Here is a 24,633-nt window from a genome sequence, read left to right on the forward strand (position 1 = left end):
CTATTACTGGTTCATCGATGGTGCTCTTAACTATTGTTATAATACATCGTATCAATTATATACACCAGATGTGAAACATAAATAGTGTACTCTTTGCATATCATAAAGATGGGAAACCTCAGAACTCAGCAACCAGAAAACAAGCAACTTGTCTTGGTTACAAATATTTTCCATATGTCTGAAAAGGTTTCATGTAATGTAGGTCAGCAGCTACATGTTAACCACATTATGTAGTATATATCCTGCACTGAGGTTAACGACTGGGAAAAAAACGCACACTTTGTGTGTCATATATATGTGTCATATATAGAGTCATAATTCAGGAGTTATCCAAAATACCTTTATTAAAAATGTTGTAAGGTTTTGCTTGTATTTTGCATGTATTCACATACATTACAGGCTGCACCGTGATGTTCCCAGTCAAATCCGTCAGTGTACTGAACATAATTCAGCAAAAATTAGTTTATGAGTGCTCAGAAAAGGAGACAGATGGTCTGAAGATCGAGCCATCAGTGCACTATACTGACGGATTTGTCTGGGAACAGGACAGAGCAGCCTGCAATGTATGTGAATATTTGCAGGCTGCACAAGCAAACTGTTACAAAACGTTTTATAAGGACCTATTGTGGAAATGATTTTTATCCCCAAAAAAACTTTCAACGGTATCCATAGCTTTTAAACCCTTACTGCCAGTTTGTGCCTTTCTTACAAAGCCCTATTTTTTTAAATCTGACATTTGTCACTTTATGTGGGAATAACTTTTTTCGTGACACATTGTACTTTATGTTAGTGGCAATTTTTGTCGATACATTCTGTGTTTATTTGTGAAAACCACCAAAATGTATGTAACATTTTTAAAAAACTGCATTTTAAAAATTGTAATTTCAATTCTTGTAAAACAGATAAACCACACAAAATATGTACTAATTAACACTTACAATATGTCTTCTTTATGTGGGTACCCTTATTTAAATGTCCTTTTATTTTTTTAGGACCTTACATGGCTTATAAGATAAGCAGCAAATTCTCCTATTTTCAAGACCATTTCCAAAATTATTAATTAGAAACACCCCATAAATCACCCCATTTTGGAAACTGCACCCCTCAAAGTATTTAAAACAGCATTTAGGAAGTTTGTTAACCATTTAGGTCTTTCATAAGAATTAAAGAAAAATGGAGGTGAAATGTAAATATGTAACTATTTTGCAGATAATAAATTGAAATATAATTTTTTTTCTGTAACATAGCAAGTGTTAACAAAGAAACACAACTCAATCTTTATTACGCCTTAGTCTGATTCTGCAGTTTTTAGACATATTTCACATGTGGCCCGAGTGTGCAACTTGACTGAATAGAGACATTAAAAATGCAATAACACCTTGTAGATTTTGGGGTCTGTTTTTTAATGTGGATGTTTTCCAGGCACCATTATAGGTTTGCAGAGTCCATTAGTTGCCAAAACATAAGAGACACCCAAAAAATACCCATTTTTGAGACTATACCCCTTAAGGGGTTTATCTAGGGGTGTAGTGAACTTTTTGTCCCAACAGGTGTTTCATAAATTTTATTAGAATTGGGCCATGAAAATAAAAAACTAAATGTTTCCAATATTATGTAGTTTTAGCTCAAATTGCTTAATTTTCACAAGGGGTAATAGGAGAAAAAACAACTCACAACTTACTATGCAATTTTTTCAGAGTATGGCAATACCCCATATGTGGTTGCGAAATGCTGTTTGGGCACACTACATGGCTCAAAAGAGAGAGTACTATTTGCCTTCTGGAATGCAGGTTGTGCTGGATTGTTGTCCAGGCATCATGTTGCATTGCCCTGAGGTACCAGTGCAGTGAAAACCCCCGAGAAGTGACCCCATTATGGAAATTACACTCCTCAAGGCATTTATCAAGGGCTGTCGTGAGCATTTAGACCCCACAAGTGTTTCCCAGAAGTGAATTCGCAATTGATGGAGCAAAGTGAAAATTGCAATTTTTCCACTGATATGCCATTTCACTGTGCAATATGTGGCGCCCAACTTGTGCCACTGGAGAAACACACTGCATAAATGGTCAAGTGGGTTCTCCCAGGTATGGCAATGGCATAGATGTGGATCTAAGCTGTTGTTTGGGCATGCTGCAGGGCTCAGAAGGGAGGGAGCGCCTTTTGGCTTTTGGATTGCAGACTTTGCTTGGTAGTTGTTCTGTTTGGGGTTTTACTGGTATTTCAGTTTATAAGGTGGTGGCATATGTAAGCTGTGAGGAGTACATCAGGGCATTATAAGGTACTATAATAATGGGGTAAATAAATAATAGAAATAATGCATAGACGTGTGGTACACTTTGAAGCAATCCTTTATGCACAGGCCAGTGTCTGCATCTTTTTGGGACCTTTCCTCCATTGTAGCACGGGAAACTTCTCTAAACAAGTGTTGCCCTGGTAAAATACAGTCCGCTTGCAGCAGACGTGATTGGGTCCTCCCCTTCCTGGGCTCCCAAATATTAGGGTCTTGATAATCACCTCTTGAATCTAAAGAAATGTTTTCTTTGGCCTGCACATCAGGATTTTTTTTCATGCCTACCAATTTCAAGTACCGTAAATTCAATTTTTTTTATTAGTTTTAATTCCATTTTTGGGAAGCAAGGTCACAAAAAAACAGCAATTGTAGCATTGCTTTTTATTTATTTTTATGGTGTTCACTGTGCGGTATAAATTACATGTTGACTTTATTTGGTGGGTTAGTACGATTACAGCGATACGAAAATTATGCCGTTTATTTATGTTTTACTACTTTTCCACAATAAAACCTCTTTTTATTTTCAAAATAATGTTTTTTATGTTGCCATATGCTGAGAGTCATAAAGGTTTTATTTTTTCATCGCTGTGTGAGGCCTCATGCACACGATCGTATTTTTGCGGCCGCAATTTATCCGCATCTTTCTGGATAAATTGCGGACCCATTCTTTTCTATGGCCCCATGCACATGACCGTGATTTACACTGATCTGTGTGGGGCCCGCAATTGCGGATCGCAAAAACTCAGGACATGGCATTATATGGTCCACAATTACGGATTCACCAATACTGGTGAATTGTTGTGGATCCGTGACTCCAAGTGATACAGATGCACAGCAAGGTTTTTTTTCGGTCCGATGGTCCGCTACAGACCCGTGGATTTACGGACCACAAAACCAATGTGGTCGTGTGCATGAGGCCTGAGAGCTTGGTTTTTGCAGGACAATATGTCATTTTTATTGGTAAAATGTTGGGGCACAGGCAACTTTTTCATTCCTTTTTATTAAATTTTTGGAAGGCGAGGTGATTTTAAAACAGCAATTATGACATTGTTTTGAAGTTGTTGTTTTGTACGCCGTTCATTGCGCTGCTAAAATGACATGTTAACTTTATCAGTACATTTACGGAGATACCAAATGTATATAGTTTTTTTATGTTTTACAGATTATCCGAATATTCACTGCCTGTTTGAACGTTTAAAATTAAATTCAATAATAAATCATTAAAAGCTGTGCACTTATGCCATAAAGATCTGAACACACGGTTATTGGCACACAGATCAAAAACCTACAACAAAGTATCTAGAGCTATATTGGCTCGATATTGTTGTTACAGAACTTGTCACAGTGGTAGCAAATACTAGTATGATCTGTTTGCCACAGATTAACGAAGTTGTACCCGTTTCTGCGCCCCTATGTTTGTAGGGGTGCGTCCTTAGTGGTACAACTGCTACTAAATTATCAAAGCCGGTCAGAACATTTCTGCTGTATTTGTTTCCCGGCATGTGCAGGACACTGATATCTGGTCATATTTTACTTTGTTGCAGGTTTTTGATCTGTGTGCCAACGCCTGTGTTCAGATCTTTATGGCATTAGTGCCCAGCTTTTAAAGATTTTATGATTTATTATTGAATTCAATTTTAAATGTTCAGACAGGCAGTGAATATTCAGAGATTTATTTAAACGTATATCATATACACCTATTTTTTGTATGCCTTTACAGATTTTGCACATTAAAATTACTTTAACAAAAATCTGGAGCGTATCATATTGTAACTGTCAGTTTTACACTGACAGGCAGTCGTTTAGGCCCTGCCTTCGTAACTGTATGTGCTATGCGGTTTAATTCAATAACATTTTAGGCAGGTAAAACATTAATACAGTTTGTTCTTATAGAAGAGGCTGGACGCAGCACGCAGGGCTTCAGAGGGAAGCCTCCATGACAGGACCTCGTAGGGAAAGAGTTAATTAAGAGGGAGAAGGAGGGAGTAGCAGGGGGAGGTAGAAGAGGGGTAGGGAGGAGTCAGGGGACGTTACCAGTCTTCCCGCTGTTTTCGGCATTGAGCCGGAAGCAGCGGGAGGAAGAACACAGAAAGTTATAAGCTCCCTCTGCTGCCGCGCTCCGTGCTTACCTGCCATGTCGGAGGTCGGCATGCTTGAACAGCTGCGTGCGGCAGCTGCATTCCACGGTCCCGGGTGGTTGGAGGAGACCGTGGCTGCACTGTCCAGGATCCCGGAGGCTGACTCGCCTCCACGCCAGGCCCGGCGCTCAGGGTCAGTAGCTCTGGGGGACAGGCTACCCTCCCCCGGCCCCCTCCCTAGTGCTAGTACTGTGGCGGCGGGGGGGGAGTTGGCAACCCGTGCTCCTGCTCGTATGAAGCAGAGAGCGTCGTCAGGGGCGGTGGTGGCTCAGGCCGGGACTCCCCATCGCTCCCGGCGGTCCCGCCCTCCAGAACGCCTCAGCCCGGAGGTGGTCCCGCGGACACGGCGTCGCAGGGGGAGCCCTTCAAAGGACGCTGCAGGCCAGGCAGCTGGGAGGGCCGCCTCTTCCCAGGCCCTGCGTCCTGGCTGGAATCCCCAGCCGCGACGAGGTCTGGCGGTACACAGGGGGTCGCAGGCCGGGCTCCCTGTCACCCCTCCTACATCAGACGCAAGATCCAGAGAACAGCCTACGGCCGCCCCGCATGATGATGTTCCGGCCAGGGGGCAGGCTTCCTCGAGACCTTCAAGGAGGACGCCTAGATCATCAGCGGCGACGAGGCAACAGGTCCGATCGGAAGTCTGGGTCCATGCGGTCGGGCGGCAGGTAGCCGGCCCATCTGTCAGCATGTCGTTGTCCCCGTGTAGGAGATGTCGGTGGGATGGCCAGTCGTCAGCGAGAGAGGATCTGGAGGATGGCGAAGTGGACGATTTTCGACGAGGTCAGGATTGTCCGGCTGACGAGAACACAGCGCTGGTCAGCCCGGTGAGTGCGTAACTCCTTCTTTGCCGTATCCAGCGATTTTTATATCGGGTGTCGGGGGGGCAGCAAGCGTGGCATCGGCTGCCGGTAGCGGCGCGGTCGGGCGTGACGGCGTTGGCTTAGCGGATTTAGTGGGTTGCTTGCGGGAGTTGGTCGGGCGCTTGGATAGGGCTGCGGGGCCTGTAGTTACGGCGGGGTCCCCGGCGGTAGTTTGGGAAGGTCCCCGTGAGGTTGGATTGTTACAGTCGCGGGCCGGGGTTGTGGAAGGGTTGGCGGCGTCTAAGGAGGCGGTCGCGGTATCCGTGCAGACCGAGGCGCAAAAATATGGCGATCGGGTGCGACTTGACGATCGTGCTCGTGGCGAGGTGTATGTATGCTTCGAGGGTCCGTTAGGGGCACACCTAAAACAGGAGGTCCGTGAGCGGATCTGGAAGGACGAGTATGTGGAGATTTTTTCTCTTCTGCCGCTTGCAAAATTCAATTTGGATAAAGGCAAGCGGGACGAGAGTAAGAAGGAGGAAGAGGAACGTCAGCGGTATAGGCTTATCCCGCAGACGTTCGTCAATTGGTCGCAAGCGTTTGCCATTTTAGCCAGCGTGATCGGAGAGAAGGCGCCTGAAAATTGCTCGGCGTTATTTTGCTATTTTGATGCCATCGGGGAGGCTCATAGGGCATACGGGGGTCAGGCGTGGTAAGGTACGATGAGCAATTCCGACAGCGAAAGGCGGTTCGGCCGGCGATTCGGTGGGACCAGAAGGATATTGCGTTTTCGTTGAGGGTGACGGCTCGGGTGAAGCAGTCCTTTCCCGGGAGCGTTGGCCAAGTAGGTCAGTCTAGCCAGGCCGGGCAAGGTTCAGGGGCAAAACTGGGATTCTGCTGGCAATTTAATGATGGCCAGTGTAAGTTCGGGGCCACATGTAAGTTCAAGCACGTGTGTTCAGAATGTAATGGTTCATCCCACGGGGCTGCCAAGTGTATGCGGAAGAAGCGGTCAGGGAACCAGTCCTCCTCGGCTGGTCAAGGGGTTGTCGCCGGTGAGGGTGGAAAGGATGGTCCCGTATCTAAATGAGTATCCAGATAGGGTTGCGGCCAAGTTAATTTATGAAGGGTTTCGTGTTGGTTTCGTTATTCCTCCTCCTCCTTATGAGGTTCCGGTGACGCGGCGCAATCTTAAGTCGGCTTACTTGCATGCCGAGATCGTGTCGAAAAAACTGTTAAAAGAAGTTTCGTTGGGGCGCATGGCGGGGCCGTATGTTGATCCGCCAATAAAGGATTTAGTGGTGTCCCCATTGGGTATTGTGCCAAAGCGAGAGCCCCAAAAATTTCGTTTAATTCAGCATTTATCTTTTCCCAAGGGCTCGTCGGTGAATGATGGGATTGATCATGAGTTGTGCTCCGTAGTGTACACATCATTCGACAAGGCGGTGGGGCTAGTTCGCGCTGCGGGGCCCGGCGCGCTGTTAGCAAAAACCGATATTGAGGCGGCTTTCCGGTTGTTGCCGGTTCATCCAGAGAGCCAAAGGTTGTTGGGTTGTTTTTGGAATGGGGCTTTTTATGTGGATAGGTGTCTTCCGATGGGGTGTTCCCTTTCTTGCGCATATTTCGAGGCATTTAGTAGCTTCGTGGAATGGGTGACTAAGGGCGTAGCCGGGGTCGACTCTTTGATACATTACCTGGATGATTTTTTGTGCGTCGGCCCGGGGGGTTCGCCTATTTGCGGTAATTTGCTGCATTCATTGCAGAAGGTTGCGAAGGATTTTGGGATCCCCTTGGCGCCAAAAAAGACTGAGGGCCCGGTCTCTACCATTTGTTTTTTGGGAATTGAAATTGATTCGGTGGCAATGGAGTGTCGACTTCCTGCGGATAAATTAGGGTCATTGAGTCAGGAGGTACGGCGGGCTTGTAGGTTGAAGAAGATGACGTTGCGCGATCTCCAGTCTCTGCTGGGGAAGTTGAATTTCGCTTGCCAGATTATGCCGATGGGGAGAGTTTTTAGTAGACGTTTGGCGGCAGCGACGGCGGGGGTTCGGGCGCCACATCACTTTGTGCGGCTCAGGGAAGAGCATCGGGCTGATCATCAGGTTTGGGATGATTTTCTTGGTCAGTATAATGGTCGCTCTCTATGGATGGCTCCAGCGCAGGATACGAGTGATTTAAATTTTTTTACGGATGCGGCTGGGGCAGGTGGGTTTGGTGCGTACAGGGGTGGTCCTTGGTGTGCAGGTAACTGGCCGGCTAGCTGGGTGTCCAGTGGACTCACGCGGAATCTGGCCCTGCTCGAGCTGTTCCCTATCGTGGTTGCGGCAACCATTTGGTAGGACAGGCTCAGGGATAAGAAGGTCCGTTTTTACTGCGACAACATGGGGGTTGTGCTGGCCATTAATAACATCACCGCATACTCTCCTCCGGTAGTTCAGTTGTTGCGACATTTAGTTTTGGTGTGCTTGTCTTTGAACGCGTGGGTGGTTGCGGTGCATGTGCCGGGGGTACGGAATTGTATCGCTGATGCTCTTTCTCGCTTGCAATGGGATCGATTTCGTCAATTGGCACCGGGAGTGGAGCATCTCGGTTTGGCTTGTCCGGAACATCTCTGGGATCTGGTTTCGGTCCCGTAGAGCGATTGGTCGAAAGGTCATTGGCACGTACGACATGGAGTGCTTATTCTGCTTGTTGGAAGCAGTGGGGGGAGTGGGTAAGAGAGTTGGGTAACGTCAGCACGGATCAAGACAGGTTGGTGGCACTTTTGTATTGGTTGGGGGACGCTTGGGAGGCGGGGTTTTCATTGGCGAAGGTCAATCGTTTCGTTTCTGCTTTGGCTTTTGGTTTTAAGTTGCGGGGCTTTCGGGATGTGACTAAGGAATTTTTAGTAGGACAAGCTTTAAAGGGTCTGCGTCGAGGTAGGGTCGAAGCAGATTGTAGACGGCCCGTGTCTTTTGCTCTCCTCGTTTCTTTGGGCGTATCGCTAGTGTTTGTCTGTCGTTCTTCGTCCGAGGTTGAGTTATTTCAGTTAGCATTTTCCTTAGCGTTTTTTGGTGCATTTCGACTTGGCAAGCTGGTTTCACCTAGTACCAAGCTGGCAGGGGGGTTGAGACTGGAGGAGGTGGGTCTATGTGGGGATAGACTCGAGGTATGGTTGCGGCGGTCAAAAACTGACCAAATGGGCAAAGGAAAGCGCATAGTTTTGTTTGCCCTCCCGGGATCGGCGATGTGTCCGGTCACTTGTATGCGTGCTTTTAAACCACAGGTGGGGTCGCCCGAGTTGCCGTTGCTACGTCACGAGAATGGGTCATTTTTGTCCAGATATCAATTTGGTGCAGTATTTGAGAAATGCTTGGCGGCGGTCGGAGTCGCTGCAGGCCCTTACTCATCTCACTCCTTTAGGATTGGCGCAGCAACCGAGGCGGGGCGCTGGGGGTTGGACGACGAGGGGGTGCGGCACATTGGCCATTGGGAGTCCAACAGGTTTAGGTCCTACGTGCGCCCTCATTTGTTATGAGTCATGTTGTTATTTGGTGTTAAAAGCGTGTGTGCTTGTATTTAATTTTCTTTTCCGTTTCAGATCAGCTCCCGTGTCTTGTGTGGTTGTTGGGCCACTCTTACGTGGGCCACTCTTACGTGAGGGCGGACGTCCGCCCTGACGGCCACCAGCTGCGCATTCTGCGGCAGGACACGGTTTTGCATTGGCTGGGATTTAGAGGTATGTTGTGGAGCCGGGTTTTAGCAGAGTTTCAGACATACTCTCGGCTGGATAGGGTTCCGGAAGTCCTGGTATTGCACGTGGGGGGAAATGATTTGTGGGTTCGCCCTTTTCGGAAGTTGGTGCGGGATATCAAACATGATATGTTATGTTTGTGGGCATCTTATCCCAGACTAGTGATAGTTTGGTCCGACATAGTTCCAAGGAAGCATTGGCGGCTGGCTTGGTCGGTGGAGAGGGTCAATAAGGCTCGCATTAAAGTGAATCGGGCGGTGTCCCGTTTTGTGGCCAAGAATGGGGGCATTTGTGTGCGGCACAGGGATTTGGAGTCAGGAGTAGGGAATTACTGGAGGAGTGATGGGGTGCATCTGACCGAGGTTGGGATTGATTTGTGGAGCCTGGCGCTAGCAGAAGGAATTGAAAGGGTGGTGCTGGTGTGGCGGAACTCACAGGCTTAAGGTGGTCAAGGCCTGTTTCGCTGTGGCGGGGGGAGTCCTTGAGGTTGGTCAGTACGAAATGGTGGGGGGGTCGCATCGGGGGTATGCGTCCCCCAAAAAAGGTACATGGTTTGAAGACTTCATAGGGTGTTATCCCTTTGAAGTGGTCTTCTGGTGGTTGGAGCCATCTGCAGAGGTGAGCGGTGCCTCCGAGCTGGTTTACGGCTGGAGGTAAATTGTTGGTGGTGGTTGCAGATGGCTAACTCAAGGTAAAGCATATCTAAAAATGGCTTTAAGGACTTCCCCTGCTCGGATTAATGTTAATGTTAATTGTTATTTATGATTCTGACCCATGTTGGGTCATGTGAATTATAGGAGGAATTCTCTGGTTGGATTCCTAATTAGTTATCCGAATGTTTCGGATCAAAATTGCATTTTATAAAACAATGTAAATTAATAAACGGCTGCTGTGGCCATTTCACATCCAACCTCGGTTGTCACGTGTCTTTTTCTCAGAGGTAGGGGTGAAAAAAGAAGGGATAAGTAGAATGTTCAATAACACACGACTCTACTTAGGCAAGTCAAGAAGAGGCTGGACGCAGCACGCAGGGCTTCAGAGGGAAGCCTCCATGACAGGACCTAGTAGGGAAAGGGTTAATTAAGAGGGAGAAGGAGGGAGTAGCAGGGGGAGGTAGAAGAGGGGTAGGGAGGAGTCAGGGGACGTTACCAGTCTTCCCGCTGTTTTTGGCATTGAGCCTGAAGCAGCAGGAGGAAGAACACAGAAAGTTATAAGCTCCCACCCTCCCGCCCTTTATTGGGGTGGTGTCCCTTGTGTTGTTCTTTGTGTGCGTTTGTCTATGATTGTTTTGTTTTATCGTATGCTTATTTAACGTGTTGTTTTTATTTTTTCATTTGGAGCAGGTCCAGGTGTCATAGCAGCTGGCGGGGGGAGTCCTTGAGGTTGGTCAGTACGAAATGGTGGGGGGGTCGCATCGGGGGTATGCGTCCCCCAAAAAAGGTACATGGTTTGAAGACTTCATAGGGTGTTATCCCTTTGAAGTGGTCTTCTGGTGGTTGGAGCCATCTGCAGAGGTGAGTGGTGCCTCCGAGCTGGTTTACGGCTGGAGGTAAATTGTTGGTGGTGGTTGCAGATGGCTAACTCGAGGTAAAGCATATCTAAAAATGGCTTCAAGGACTTCCCCTGCTCGGATTAATGTTAATGTTAATTGTTATTTATGATTCTGACCCATGTTGGGTCATGTAAATTATAGGAGGAATTCTCTGGTTGGATTCCTAATTGGTTATCCGAATGTTTCGGATCAAAATTGCATTTTATAAAACAATGTAAATTAATAAACGGCTGCTGTGGCCATTTCACATCCAACCTCGGTTGTCACGTGTCTTTTTCTCAGAGGTAGGGGTGAAAAAAGAAGGGATAAGTAGAATGTTCAATAACACACGACTCTACTTAGGCAAGTCAAGATTAATACAGAATCTGTGAGGAAACAATTATGGCATGCTCTGCCACACGCTGGATTACTACAATGCTTCTAGGGGAGATGAGGGCCTCACAAGGTGTGAATATGTCTGTAATATAATTGGCTTCTTGTCCTGACAGTCCAATGCCCCCAGGCAGATATAAAGTATATTTACGTCTTATTTCAAGCACCATTCTCACTTTTAAAGTATATTTGTTTCTAATTGTGTATGAGAAGTTAAAGATTTGTACTGTGTTTGGCTGAGAATTGACGTCATGGTTTAAATGCATTTTTTGCTGCAAATCTCTGCAAAGCTGCACCATTTTTCCGCACTTTTTTCGAAAATCGCATCAAAAAATGCATTTGAACTGCAATGTGAATTCTCGACCTTGAAGCATACCTAATTTTTCAGGTGACTTTTCAGAATAAGATGTGATATATGTGTGTACATGTGGAATAACACGATTTCTGGTCATTGTTTGACATGTATTCTGCATCTTTTAGCAGTTTTCTCCTCTGCAGGCTCTATCTCTAATTCTTATTTTTACCTGAGCTAGTGAGTGGCGGTTAACTGCTATCATGTCTGCTATTAACTGCAAACAGAGAAAAGGAGAATCCTGCTCTTCTATCTCCATCTAATATACATATATATATATATATATATATATATATATATATATATATATATATATATATATATATATCACCAGCAAAATAGATGATGTCATACAGCAGTAGTGAGTAGTGTAGCTGAGAATTCAGCACAGGGGTGAGAAAGAACACTTATTAGGAGCTGCAAAATCATGGAGAACACCATACAACAGTCATCTCTACGGTGTCTCCTCTCCTCTGTCTCTCCCACTCTGCTCCTTCCTCCCCCTCATCCTCTTCATAGACTTCTGTGGGCAGCTGTAGCATGATCCTTCAGTGAACTGATAGTCCATCTTATCTTGAGGAGCTGGAAAAAGCAGTAATTTCAGAGTAAGTGAACAGTTGCGGGGGGTCTAATAAGTAGAGAAAGAGGCATTTTTCTCTGGAAAGATCAGGACCGGCCTTAGGTGTGTACAACAGGGCACATTACCTTTACACAGTTTATGGGGCACCATCTTAACTCCAGCTTCCGATCCTTCTATTAGGAGTGTTGAGCCAACGGAGGCTGTAGAACAGCACTCCAAAGGACACCCCTAACCCTGTTTACAGTACATCCCTATGAGGAGCCATCAGCAGAATTCATCTTTTGACTCCCAGCACAGCACCTTTCAAAGTGAAATAACCGTATGTTCCTCCCCTTCCTAATTCCTCTCTGAAATTTCTACTTTCCCTCTTCCACCTCTTGCTTTATCCTCTTCACTTTCCAACTTCCTTCTTCACTTCTATGGAGTTTAGTCACAACCTTCTCCCCCCTCCTCTTATGCCTATACTTCTCCCCCAAACCTGCCTTCTCCTCTCATCACAAATCTTTCCCCCCTCCCCCATCTACTTAAGGCTGGGTTTTCACACTGAAAGTTTGGTGCATTTTTGGGTGAGATTACCGTGAATTTTTGGCAAAACGCCAACTTTTTTGACCCGATTTCGTGGTAATCACACACAAATAAACGCAACAACTCCGCCATGTGAAAACCCAGGCTAATAGTCCATTCAAATGTTTCTATTGAGCTGCAGTTAGAACCACATAAAAAATCTGCATCTGAAAAGCGCACGCATTTTTACTGTGATTTGGTATATTTTTCATTGCGGCTGCAGTTAAATACGTGACCGCAATAAAAACGCAACAAATCATGGTAAAAACGTATGGGTTTTCCTGAACAGCAACGTATGAATAGACTCTAAGGCCCAATGCACACGAACGTATTAAATCTGCGTATGAATTGCGGCCCCATTCATTTCAATGGGCCCATGCACCCGACCGTGGTTTCCACGGTCCGTGCATGGCCCTGGAGCCTGGACCGCAAAAAGAATGGACATGTTTTATTACGGCCGTGTTTTGCGGTCCAGGCTCATAGAAATTAATGCACATGGACACGTGCACTGCCCGCGATTTGCGGGCGGCCCGCAGGTGAAACTCTGCGGCCCTCCGACCCGAAAATCATGACCGTGCACATGGCTACGGTCGTGTGCATGAGGCCTAAGTGTGTTTTATTTTTTAAAATGTTTTACTGTTGCATTAACCTAAGATATGAGATTTTTGCGTATAGTCAGAAAACTCAGGCAGTCACTTACCACCCACATCTCAATCCATATATCAATAAAACGCCTACATGCCAGTGAGCAACCAGTACATATTTGAGTAAACTCTGCTGCATTTGTCATACATGTAATAAACTATTTAATGCTTATTACGAATCTTATCTTTTATTTTAAAAAATGAATTCACAAAGAATAAATTATATCATATGCAAATTTTTGGTAGCAAATGTTTAAAAAGGTTGGAAGAAAACGGTTTCCATTGAAGCATATATTACATGCAAAAATCGGTATACATTGGTGCAATGCGTGTGTCAGAGGTCCTGTGGAAAGAAAGAGACAAGAGACATATTAATTACACAATAACGTATTTTGTCCTGCTAATGGGAGCATAATATGGGGAAAGGTCCGCTGCACTATTAGCCCAATAGCACAAAAAATATTTTGCCTTTTGGCTAATAGCAGCTTTCAAAGTATTCAGCGGACTTATAGTCCTCACCAGAGATTGATAGTTGCCATGTATACAGACAGATATTTGCCAGCCATCAATCACTAGAGGGTCGGGGAAACCAGGGAGAGCACTCTCCTCATGAATATAGCAGATTTATAACTATGAGTATTGTTTGTTAGTTGCTAGTAGCCAAACAGCCCAATTGTTTTTTGTGCCGTTTGGGCTAATAGTGCAGCGGACCTTCCCTGTACTATGCTCCCATTAAACAGAATAGAATATTACAGATGTGCTGTTTCTAAACAACCTGAATTTGCAGTGGGAATTGATTCAATGCTTCAGTTACCCATGTAGTGGTGAAGTAATAGTTCTATGGCTGCACAGAGGGGCACTCCCTTCCCCCGCACTGCCTCGTAGAGACTTTTCGCAAGTATCCTGGATGGAGGACTTTTGCGGTACGAACACACATGTCCAGATGTGAATGTCATTTAATTAAATCCTATTCACATATTACAATGGTTAACAAATGCATATTTGGCTTTGTGTGTTTGTCATGACTTTAGGTAGTTTTTTTTCCACCATTGATTTCAATGCAAAAAACGCAAAAAAAAAGGAGGAGGGGGCGTGTACAAGCAGAGCTGACGCTCCGTGGCTTTTCTCAGACAGCACTTCCAGCTGTGTGGAGACACGGCGTGTCATCAACTATGTTTACAGGCGGCGGGACCAGAAGAGGCGGAGCTCTGAAGAGCTCATGAAATATCCACCCCGGCCACTGCCTGTAAACCTAGTTGATGACGCGCCGTGCCCTGCTCAGCCGGAATTGCTGGCTGAGAAAAGACACGGAACGTCACAGGAAATTAAAAATTCACTCTGGGTGCGGTCACGTGACCGCAAATCAGAACCAAGTAACAAAGCCAGAGGTAAATAGATATTATATTAGAAAGTTACTTATATATGTCCAATTAGGTTAAAATATAAATACAATTTATTCATGGACAACCCCTTTAAGCTTGAAAATGTATTTGCAGTAATTTCCTGTCCTTAGCATAGTTTGCATGCGACCACATTTTTAGAACAGACTCAGAGGCCTGGGTCTTTCAACCGCATATTACTGCTCCTTCCCTCAAGACAAACATCTGAAATTTTAAGCACATACTGTACCTTAAATGGACCAGAGTTTTGCTGTTGATACCAAGTTAAATATTATCCCTTTGATGACTAAAAGCCTCAATCCAAGAACAGAGAAGGACAAACTGTTTAAGTGCATATCTATAAGAAAACAATGAGTGAAAATTCATGTTAAATAATGATGAAACAGATAATGACGCCCCTTCTGTGTTGATGGGTGCAGATTATGGAGGTTATTATATAGGTGGGCTAAGCAACTAATAAATCTAAGCCAGAGTATAGCCTTAGAATGCTCCCCCTTCTGTCAAACAGCTTTAGCGAGCTGGAGTTGGGGTTGCCCATGAAGGGGAAAAAACTCCAGGTTACCCATTAAGAAGTGTTCGGATATCAAACAATGGGATTTAATTGTAATAATACTAATTCTGCAAACAAGGTGAAGTAAAGACCCATCCTTATCCACTAATGAACTGGTTTCCAACCTGTGGCTCAGCTGTTGAAAAACAAAAACCCTAAGCAAACTGGGAGTTACAGTTTGGGCAACACTGCCCCGAATGAACCTCATAATAGCCTACTTTATTTCTTAACAATGCTAGTATCTTGTTTCGTTTTTAACTTTACTTACCTGTTATAAAATTCTCACTAATAGTTCTTGTTAGACATGTCTGAGAAGTATCATCTAAAAACAGTGAACATCATGTCAGTAATTTATTCATACACTAATAAAAGAAAAGAAGGGCTTGAACTATTTTGAATATGGCCTTTATAATAAAGTAATGATCAACAAAAAACAATTATTTATGTATAAATATGTAAATTAGAGTATGTCATGTGTATCTGCAGCAACCAAGGGGCAGTGTGGTTTGACCCAGCGAGACAGCTGGCAGGCCGGACGTCCGGAGTACTAGTGCTCTATCACAGTCTGGTCAAGGTGTTCACAGTGGCAGGGTTCACCTCCAATAAGTGGAATACTACATATCCTTGGCCGCAAATTCCTGAGAGGCATCCTTGCTATTAGCACCAATAGAATGTATTGTGCAGCATGGGTATTAGAGGGAATGACAAAAAAATCGAGAGGGATCAATTTACATGTCTATATCCATATTATAGCCGCAACACCCGGACACCTGAGATTACCACGGGTTTTATAGTGATTTAAGTTCAGATTAGTAGAATGGAAGGGAGTCTGGGTGTTGCGGCCATAATACAATAACTTAATGTGGCTGTATCATCAATTGTAGGAAAGTCTCGGGGATAAGTAGGGGCATTTTTAAACTCACATGTGAACAGCGCAGAGTGAAGTACACACCAGCCTAAGATATAATTTACCTATAGAATTTTCCTGAGGGACAGCTTCTCCGCCATAGTTGACTTTACAGGATAGGTTCTTGGAGGGATTGTCCGTGTCCCATATGACTGCGCTGTATCTCCACACATCATTGTTGGACTTATCCAGCACAGCTTTATCATTCAGCTGTATTGCTCGTTCATCTACATCCAATGTGTTATTAGGAGATGGGAAGTCAGTAACCAGGCACACCGTGTCCGGGAGACCCGCTTCTGGCGTGTAGGACTTCAGCTGATATACCGAAGGAATTGTCCGTTCTGTTCCTAAAAAATCAAGAAAATGTACTCTTTTTTTCTTCAAAATGCCAACTGTGCACCACAGAGGTGATGTGAAGTCAGCCATAATCAAATGATTAATAAAAATGTGCATAATTTTTTTCACGCTGAATTTATTCGTTTTTTGGTTTATTTGTTCTTACTTGTAATTTGCCCATTCATTTAAATCTCTGTGAAGAGATTAGAACCTTTGATAGTTTTTGGTTTGTTTAGCTCTAGATGTGGCTCAAGACTGCCTGTCCTATTTAAGGATGATACTAAAGAAAAAAGATTGGAAACCTTTGCTGTATTGCATATGTTGGTATATTGAGGTCTGTGGATTACAAGGGAGGTACCATACATATATACATATTTCTGCATTTTATCAGATAGTGCTTTGAGATTTTTTTCAACATTCTGGAGGCAGAGGAATAAAATAAAGGTTGTATATCTTCAATAATTTAATTTCTGACAAAATAATAAAAGAGGACCCTTGTCAATGATCCTTAAAGTATCATTAAAGGGACTCATCATATCAATACATCACTACAATGTAACAAGAGAAGTCAGAACCGGAATAATCAGGTAACATACAGGTTATAAGCTCTGTGTTCCTCTACTGTAAAATACGTCGGTTGTCTAATCCTCCAACGTTACATGGTAGTCCTTAGAAAAACATTAGTAGCCATATCAGATCCCCTTGACGTGGATACATACTGTCAGCTTCTAAATTTACCGAAATCCTTTTTTTTTTCCAAATAGAATTAAAGCTTTTAACAATTTGAGTGTAATAATTACTAGGCAGCACCTTCACCCTAGTGCCCGATCCAAATACAAGCTGCCGGGCCGCATTAGTGGCACAACTAGTAACCTCTCTACAGTGACTACCTACAAACTCTCCAGTAGACATTGGGGCACATATATTGCATGTATAATAACTGACCGACAGTTGTCTGTCCGAGAGTGTGGCTCAATATATTGCATTTCAGGTTGGCTACAATAGAACTGATATAGAACGTTCAGCAAATATGTAGTGAGCAAAACCTGCCAAAGAAATACTTTATCATCTCTATTTTACAGTAAGTAGATGGCGCTTTCTAAAGCCTCTGAACACCGTCCATGACCATAGTACTCATTACCATGAATTGTGATCTCAAGCCAAGTAATACCATCTGCACATAGATACATGATTCTAAGATAGGTAATAGTTTACTGTTGAAAAACTCACGTAGAATACTCTGACAAGCGCATTCACTTTGATATAAACTAACCCTGGGATGCATAATTTGTACATACTTACTAGGCTTGATAGTTAGCACAGTTCCTTTCCCAAAAAGTAATTTGTAACTTCCTCCACTATAGTCACACAATGGTTAATCATGTAACAAATTCTGAATTTTGGACACGGTACCACAACAAGAATAGTGTAAAAGTTGTAGATAGATCTTATCATGATACATGATATACTGCAAATGAAGGATACTAGTATAGTAATGGGTTATTTAACTGAATGAGCTACATTATGAGGGTTAAAAGGGTTATGAGGGTTATGAGGGTTCAATTAGCTGAACTCTATCGTTGCTAAAGTTTACAAATGGCCCATCAATACCACCCCATTTGTTCAGCAGCTTACAATGACAAAGAAAAGGACATGTTCACATTTCCCTTGCCGCAACCAGTAATATTACATGGCGTCTATTGATCATGATCTGTGACAATGAGATACAAAGTATCTGTTGGGGGGGGTCTAGGTCTGAGACCCCCACAGATCACTAGAATGACAGGTTGTGGTTCTTTTTAGCCTCTCCCAGCTTTATTAGGGAGCGGAGCTGTCAGGCCATACACAATAATCCACGTGTGCATATTTACTTTCGATGACCATTCTAGTTGTTGGACATTATCGAATGTGTTGCTATTTACAATATAGTGAGAAATCGCTTCATGCAGTACTCACCTAAACTAATAGTCAGCTGTGTGCCCGAGCCGAATATGTGCTTGTAGCTATTATATACACAGTACAATAAAGTTCCACAAAAAGGACAAGCTGCTGTATGTCTTTGCAGACCATTTGTCATCATAAAATATTTTTTGTATTTGCACTTGCAAAATAATAAAAATAAGGACACACAAGTACCTTATTGCAAAATAATATAGTATAGTTTTAGAATGTGGCTCTATTTATATGGATTCCAGCAAAAATAAAATGAAGTTATTATATAATAAGATTATGATGGGTTCCCCAAGTGTGACCTTATTGGAAAAAGTAAAAGCATAAAATCAGGAGACAAAATATGACATCAATGGACAAGTATCACAATGTCTAAAAATATGGGTCACAAGTATTTACACCCTCTTAATAAATATGATCACTTACTGGGATAAACGCTGAGCTTTGTTCCTTCTCCAAAAACAAACTTCCGAGCACCAGTATTATCACAGTCAAAAACTCTAGTACATAAACCAGTTATCACGTCTATATAGTATGTTACTGCTCATGTATGTCTTAATAATCCAGAAAAGAAGTGAGGGAGAGACTGGAGGCACGTAGTATAAGTATGTACTTATTCATGAGAAAACACTGTTTATAGTCCATAAAACAGTGTCGTCCCCCCCCCCCCCCGCATGGGTTCAAATCTACATTTTTATTGTAGGACATTCTGTGTTTTTGATAAGAATTACATAACTGTAGTAAATCTGGTAGCATTAAAAGTATGATGTTGAAGCTTTATTCCAGTTAGAATACCTCTATTATAATGTAATATATATGTTATAACATATCTATGGTCGTTTATATGACATACGTAACGAAAACTTCAATAATTCTCTCAAAAGCCTCATTTAAAAAATCTATTGGACAAACAATACTTATCCTAATAAACCATGATGACTTACTTGCAATAACTTTCAATTGTGTCCCAACTCCAAATATCAATTTTCCCCATCCTACACCTGTATTCACACATGCACCGACAACTTTACAAAAAAAGATACCCTCTACAGTTACAGTCTACAGTCTACAACTACTTCGGCAAACCATGTTCTATTTCTTAAAGGATAATACTACACAAAAGACAAGATCTTATTTCTTACCATTCATCTGACAAACCAATGTCTTTATATTGTATAAATTATAAGGTCATCAAGTAACAATAGCACATCATAGTAAGAAAAATACGGTGATAGAGGTGACAAATAAACACTATCTTACTAGGTATAACACGCAGTCTTGTGCCCGCTCCAAAGATGAACTTGAAACCTGTTCCACTAGTTCACATTGTTATACACCTTAACATAAATGGGGCAGTCCAATGTCTGTATTACTGCCAGCGAGAAAAAGAAAACTAAGTGCAAAAATGGACCTAAGGAAATCTATGCAATAGTAAGTATCAAATACAGAACCTGGATTGTCGGATATTAAATATATATATATATATATATATATATATATATATATATATATATATATATATATATATATATATATATATGTATATAAACGGGGGGCCACCTTGTTTGGGGTCACAGTACAATACAGCAGTCTGTATAAGCATTACAAAATAAAAAAAAAAGCTAACTACTGTACATAGGTTCAAGAAGCACATTGCCAGCATCAACAAATATCAGCCAGAATGCATATGGCAGGACCGGCTGTCCCTAAACCCGTCAGTCCCGCTGACCTGACAGATTCAGGTCTCAGCACTAGATACAGCTGCTCTGTATACAGAATACAAAGCAGCTGTGTCTCAAAAAGTTAAAATCATTTTTAATAAAAAGCATTTAGTAAGTTGCACCAAATACACTGATACATATTTTTATATATAAATATTAATTTTTAAAAAAACACACAAAAAAATTATGTCAAAGAAGCCTTTAAAATAGTTTGGATGGGCCATAGACAGTTCAAATAAAACAGCTAAAGCAGCTCTTCTGTATAAGGACTCTGCAAACAACTTCTTATACAGTATCCCGGCAGAACCCCACAGTGACTTTTTCTCTTCTTTAAAGGGATTGTCCAGTTTCAGCAATATAGATCAGTCATTGTTTACTTCCAGTGGATACAATTCTGTCCATGGTCATGTGATGGACACACAGGTGCTAGGATTGTTAAAAGGACACCGCTCTGATACACATACTGTAACTGTAACATGCCGTGCACCTGTATGTACATCACATGACCATAGACAGAATTGTATCCACTGGAAGTAAACAATGACTGTTCCTACTAAATAACAGCAAGCAGAGATCTTGAAAATGAGTGAGAAATTTATTTTCGAACATTCTATAACTTTATTTATTAAAGAATAACATTAATTTATTGAGACCAGGCAACCCCATTAAACACCTTAAAATCAAAGGAGAGCTACTCACAGCAATGATAACTTACTATATCACACAATTGTGTTCCATACCATTTCATGATACTTCACATTTAGTAGTTCTAATATTTATATTGGGTCCTCTAATGCAGTAAATTTAACAGCTACAACATCTATGTATATGATGAGGGATTATACCATGCTAAAGCTAGACTATTCACTAAATGGACTGAGTACAATATTACTGGGAAAATATGCGGACATCATTGAATTTACTTATATCTTTATGAATACTCACTTGGTAGCACAGTCAGTTGTGTCCCTGATCCAAATACATACTTATAATTGCTGTTAACACCGTAGTAAGCACCATAGCAAAAACCTTGTACCAAATGTACACTCACCTTTGTACAGTATGTAGCAAAACCTAGAGAACAGTTTAAAGTGCTTTTCCATTATTACATTAATGGGATCTCAGGAACGTGGGGGTCCCAGCAGTTTTCATTGTATATGCCATTGATATGCGACTAAACTTAATGCATGGAAAAACACTAATTTATCTCATGCAAGCTAAAACTGAATTTATGGTCAGTATATATATATCAGAATCCAAAATACAAGACAGCACTCCAAATTCAGTGAAAAATTAGGATCACTTTAGTCACCACTTACGACTTTTCAGACCTACTCCGTGGGACCTTTCTTTGCTTGAGAAAGGCCCCATGGAGTAGGGCTGAAACGTCGCAAGTGGTGATTAAAGTGATCCTATTTCTTTACTGCATTTGGAGTGCTGTCTTGTATTTTGGATTCTGCTGAGTATTCTAGGACATTGGTCGTGTGTCCGAACAGGAACATTGCACCCTGCACTAATTGAACGGTGCTGCTTTTTTTCGCAGTTTTTTGACATATATATATATATATATATATATATATATATATATATATATATATATATACCTGTATATACTAAATACCTAAGTCTGCTATTAAGTGCATATTATTATTTTAGTACAAACTGTTATAATCTCCACATTATATTGTGAACTCCATGTAATATAATTAATAAACACTTACTAGGAACAACAAGAAGATTGGTTCCTGCACCAAAAGTCAATTTGCCTAAATTCGTATTACACAATAAGTTCTGGCTTTACAATATCTCATAACTCACATATGTTTATTATATTTTATTTTTCATAATTACATACACGTTACACCTCATAGAATGGTGTAAGTATGCCATGTTATTAAGGGTCCTCTATAGGATTTTGGTAAATCTACTTGTAAAATCAGGACAAGCCTAAGCCTTATAAGGGTATACAGACATCATAGAGCGGGTCCACATTTAGGATCTTCCCTATTAGCCAGAACAGAGACCCGCATTAATGAGTGTCTTTAGATCTGGAGAACAACCATGTGTCAAATGGTGACCCATTCTCATGAATGGGCACTAATGGCTTATCACCGTCGGTTTCTGCTGCTGGACCTGTGGCAAACAACTGATCACCAATGGGACTACATCGGTTTTCCTGATGAAACAGTCCCTTTAACTTTAGTAATAGAGTTATCAGGTTGCACAGAAGAAGCATCAATTGCAGACTGAGCTAGCCTACATCTGTCCGAATGAAATAAAGTGAAAGCCTTGGTGTAAGGTTATTTTAAGACAGTACAAATATGTTGTCTTTAGCTTAGCCTTATTAGAAGGCTAGATAATATACACTTACCAGATGTAATGTACAGCCTGGTTCCTTGCCCAAATATCAGCTTGTTGAAGCCAGTACTATCACAACGCTGAATGACATTACAAAAAGCTAAAGCCTTTAACATCATGGATGCCAAACACTAGAAACTAACTGTTACGGTATTATTATTATTTTTTTAACTAATATATACAATAACAGTTAAAGAGGCTCTGTCACCAGAATATAAGTGCCCTATCTCCTACATAATCTGATCGGCACTGTAATTTAGATAACAGCAGTGTTTTTATTTTGAAAAACAATCAATTTTGAGCAAGTTATGAACAATTTTCGATTTATGCTAATTCTTAATAGACAACTGGGCGTGTTTTTACTTTTTACCAACTGGGCGTTGTGAAGAGAAGTGTATGACGCTGACAAATCAGTGACCAATCAGTGTCATACACTTCTTATTGTTCCAGCCCAGCTTCTTTCACTGCACACACAACGTGATATCGATGTGAATGACAGCACAGCGTGATCTCGCGAGAACACGCTGTGCTGTCTGTTACTCACACATTAACTTTACCGAAGTGTCGTGAGAGTGAATAGACATCGCCCCCAGCCGGGATGCGATGTCTATTCACACTCCCGACACTTCGGTAAAGTTTCTGTGGGACTTACTCACACAGCACAGCGTGATCTCGCTGTGAATGACAGCACAGTGTGATCTCGCAAGATCACGCTGTGTGTGCAGTGAAAGAAGCTAGGCTGGAATGATGAGAAGTGTATGACGCTGATTGGTCACTGATTGGTCAGCGTCATACACTCCGCTGTACAACGCCCAGTTGGTAAAAAGTAAAAAAAACGCACAGTTGTCTATTAAGATAATCATTAGCATAAATATAAAATTGTTCATAACTTGCTCAAAATTATCGTTTTTCAAAATAAAAACCACTGTTGTAATCTACATTACAGCGCCGATCAGATTAGGTAGGGAGATAGGGAATTTATAATCTGGTGACAGAGCCTCTTTAAATTACATTAATGCATATTACTGCACAGCATATTAGACTCGCTTTAACCTAAAATATAGGCCAACACCAGATATTTACCAATACTGTAGTATACACCCGAACACCGTTACATCGGTTTTCCGAGAAAAGCCGATAAGAAACCAAGCGGCTTAGCGCTCACCCGAGCGCTTGTGCAGCTTCCTTTTAGCGATAGGTGGGGGTCTCAGCGTTCGGACCCCCATAAAACCCTGTATAAAACTTCTGACATGTTATTATGACTTGTCAGAAATTTTGTGAACGTTTAGTTACCCTTTAAGTAACTACCAGGAATGATACTGCCCCAAGTCAATGTACACTAAACCTTACTACTTACCAGTTACTGACACCTTGGTGCCTCCTCCAAATATCATTGTCCAGCCACTAGCCGTTTTAGCACTGTGAAGCAGGTCGTGACACAAACACCCTCATCCTTAGAATAAAGCCAGTTTCTAAGACTTGCGAATAAAGATAATATATTTCCTCCTTAGGTTACTGAATATGACATCCAATTTCTCTGTCCAGGTTCTTATTAATCTGTTGATAGTGTTGATTCATAGCTAATAAATTATTGATGGTAAATATACAGGACAGTATCGAACTAGGGTTCATTTGATTGTTATGCCCATTGTTATCATTGCACATAAAGGACATGTCATTAATAAGGTCAAATTGGATATTTGTGAATCATAAGAAACAGACCCTAGCGGCAAGTGGATGGCTACAAAGTCAGCTCCAAATGTACAGCAGTCTTCTATTTCACCTTCTCGGGCCATTATTGTATCATAGGTGGGTGCCCACTAGAGAATCCTCCGGTACTCTGGTGGGCAAGTCGAACCCTGGTCCAGGATTATTGATTACTGATAGTAGAACTGCAAGGCTGTGTTCATACTTCTTTTTAAAAGCAGGAATGGAACCTAAACAACGTTTCATTGAGAGCTTTACATTTTTCTTGATCCATTTTTGATCCATTTAAAAAAACTTAATCAAAATACAAACTGGGTCTGATAAGTAAAGTATTTCTAGGTATTAACGTATCTTCAAGGATGCACACACACACACACACACACACACACACACACACACACATACAAACACACACACACACATTTTCATATATTAAAATTAAAAAGTGAGAATATACACATTAAACACAAAGAATTATAGATCTTTAGAATAAGAATGTATTACTCATATTATTGTCTTATAATTGTGAGTTTATGAGAAACGTTTTCCTACTTTAGTGTACAGTGAGACACTCTTCACAACCAATAGTTATGTTATTTTTCAGCTTGTGCTTGATGAAGAAAATGCAAACATAATTATGATTGTGTGATGATAAAGTGATGACTGGAAACATTTTTTA

At 42.0% G+C, this 24,633-nt stretch overlaps 2 gene segments (V, D, J or C); both read right to left on the reverse strand.

The window, feature by feature from the left end:
• LOC142759357 (Ig kappa chain V-IV region S107B-like) overlaps positions 1 to 4,441 on the reverse strand; it is a 38,557-nt gene extending 34,116 nt beyond the window's left edge. The window contains 1 exon segment of the V gene segment in view: positions 4,420 to 4,441. Within this exon segment, the coding sequence occupies positions 4,420 to 4,441 (22 nt within the window).
• Positions 4,442 to 13,274: 8,833 nt separating this feature from the next.
• LOC142759429 (T cell receptor alpha chain constant-like) lies at positions 13,275 to 22,363 on the reverse strand. The segment is given in 5 exon segments: positions 13,275 to 13,368; positions 14,655 to 14,762; positions 15,244 to 15,297; positions 15,948 to 16,229; positions 22,261 to 22,363. Coding segments are annotated over 4 exon segments (546 nt in total).
• Positions 22,364 to 24,633: the final 2,270 nt, after the last annotated feature.

Source organism: Rhinoderma darwinii, chromosome 1, assembly GCF_050947455.1.
Source record: "Rhinoderma darwinii isolate aRhiDar2 chromosome 1, aRhiDar2.hap1, whole genome shotgun sequence".
Classification (NCBI taxonomy): domain Eukaryota; kingdom Metazoa; phylum Chordata; class Amphibia; order Anura; family Rhinodermatidae; genus Rhinoderma; species Rhinoderma darwinii.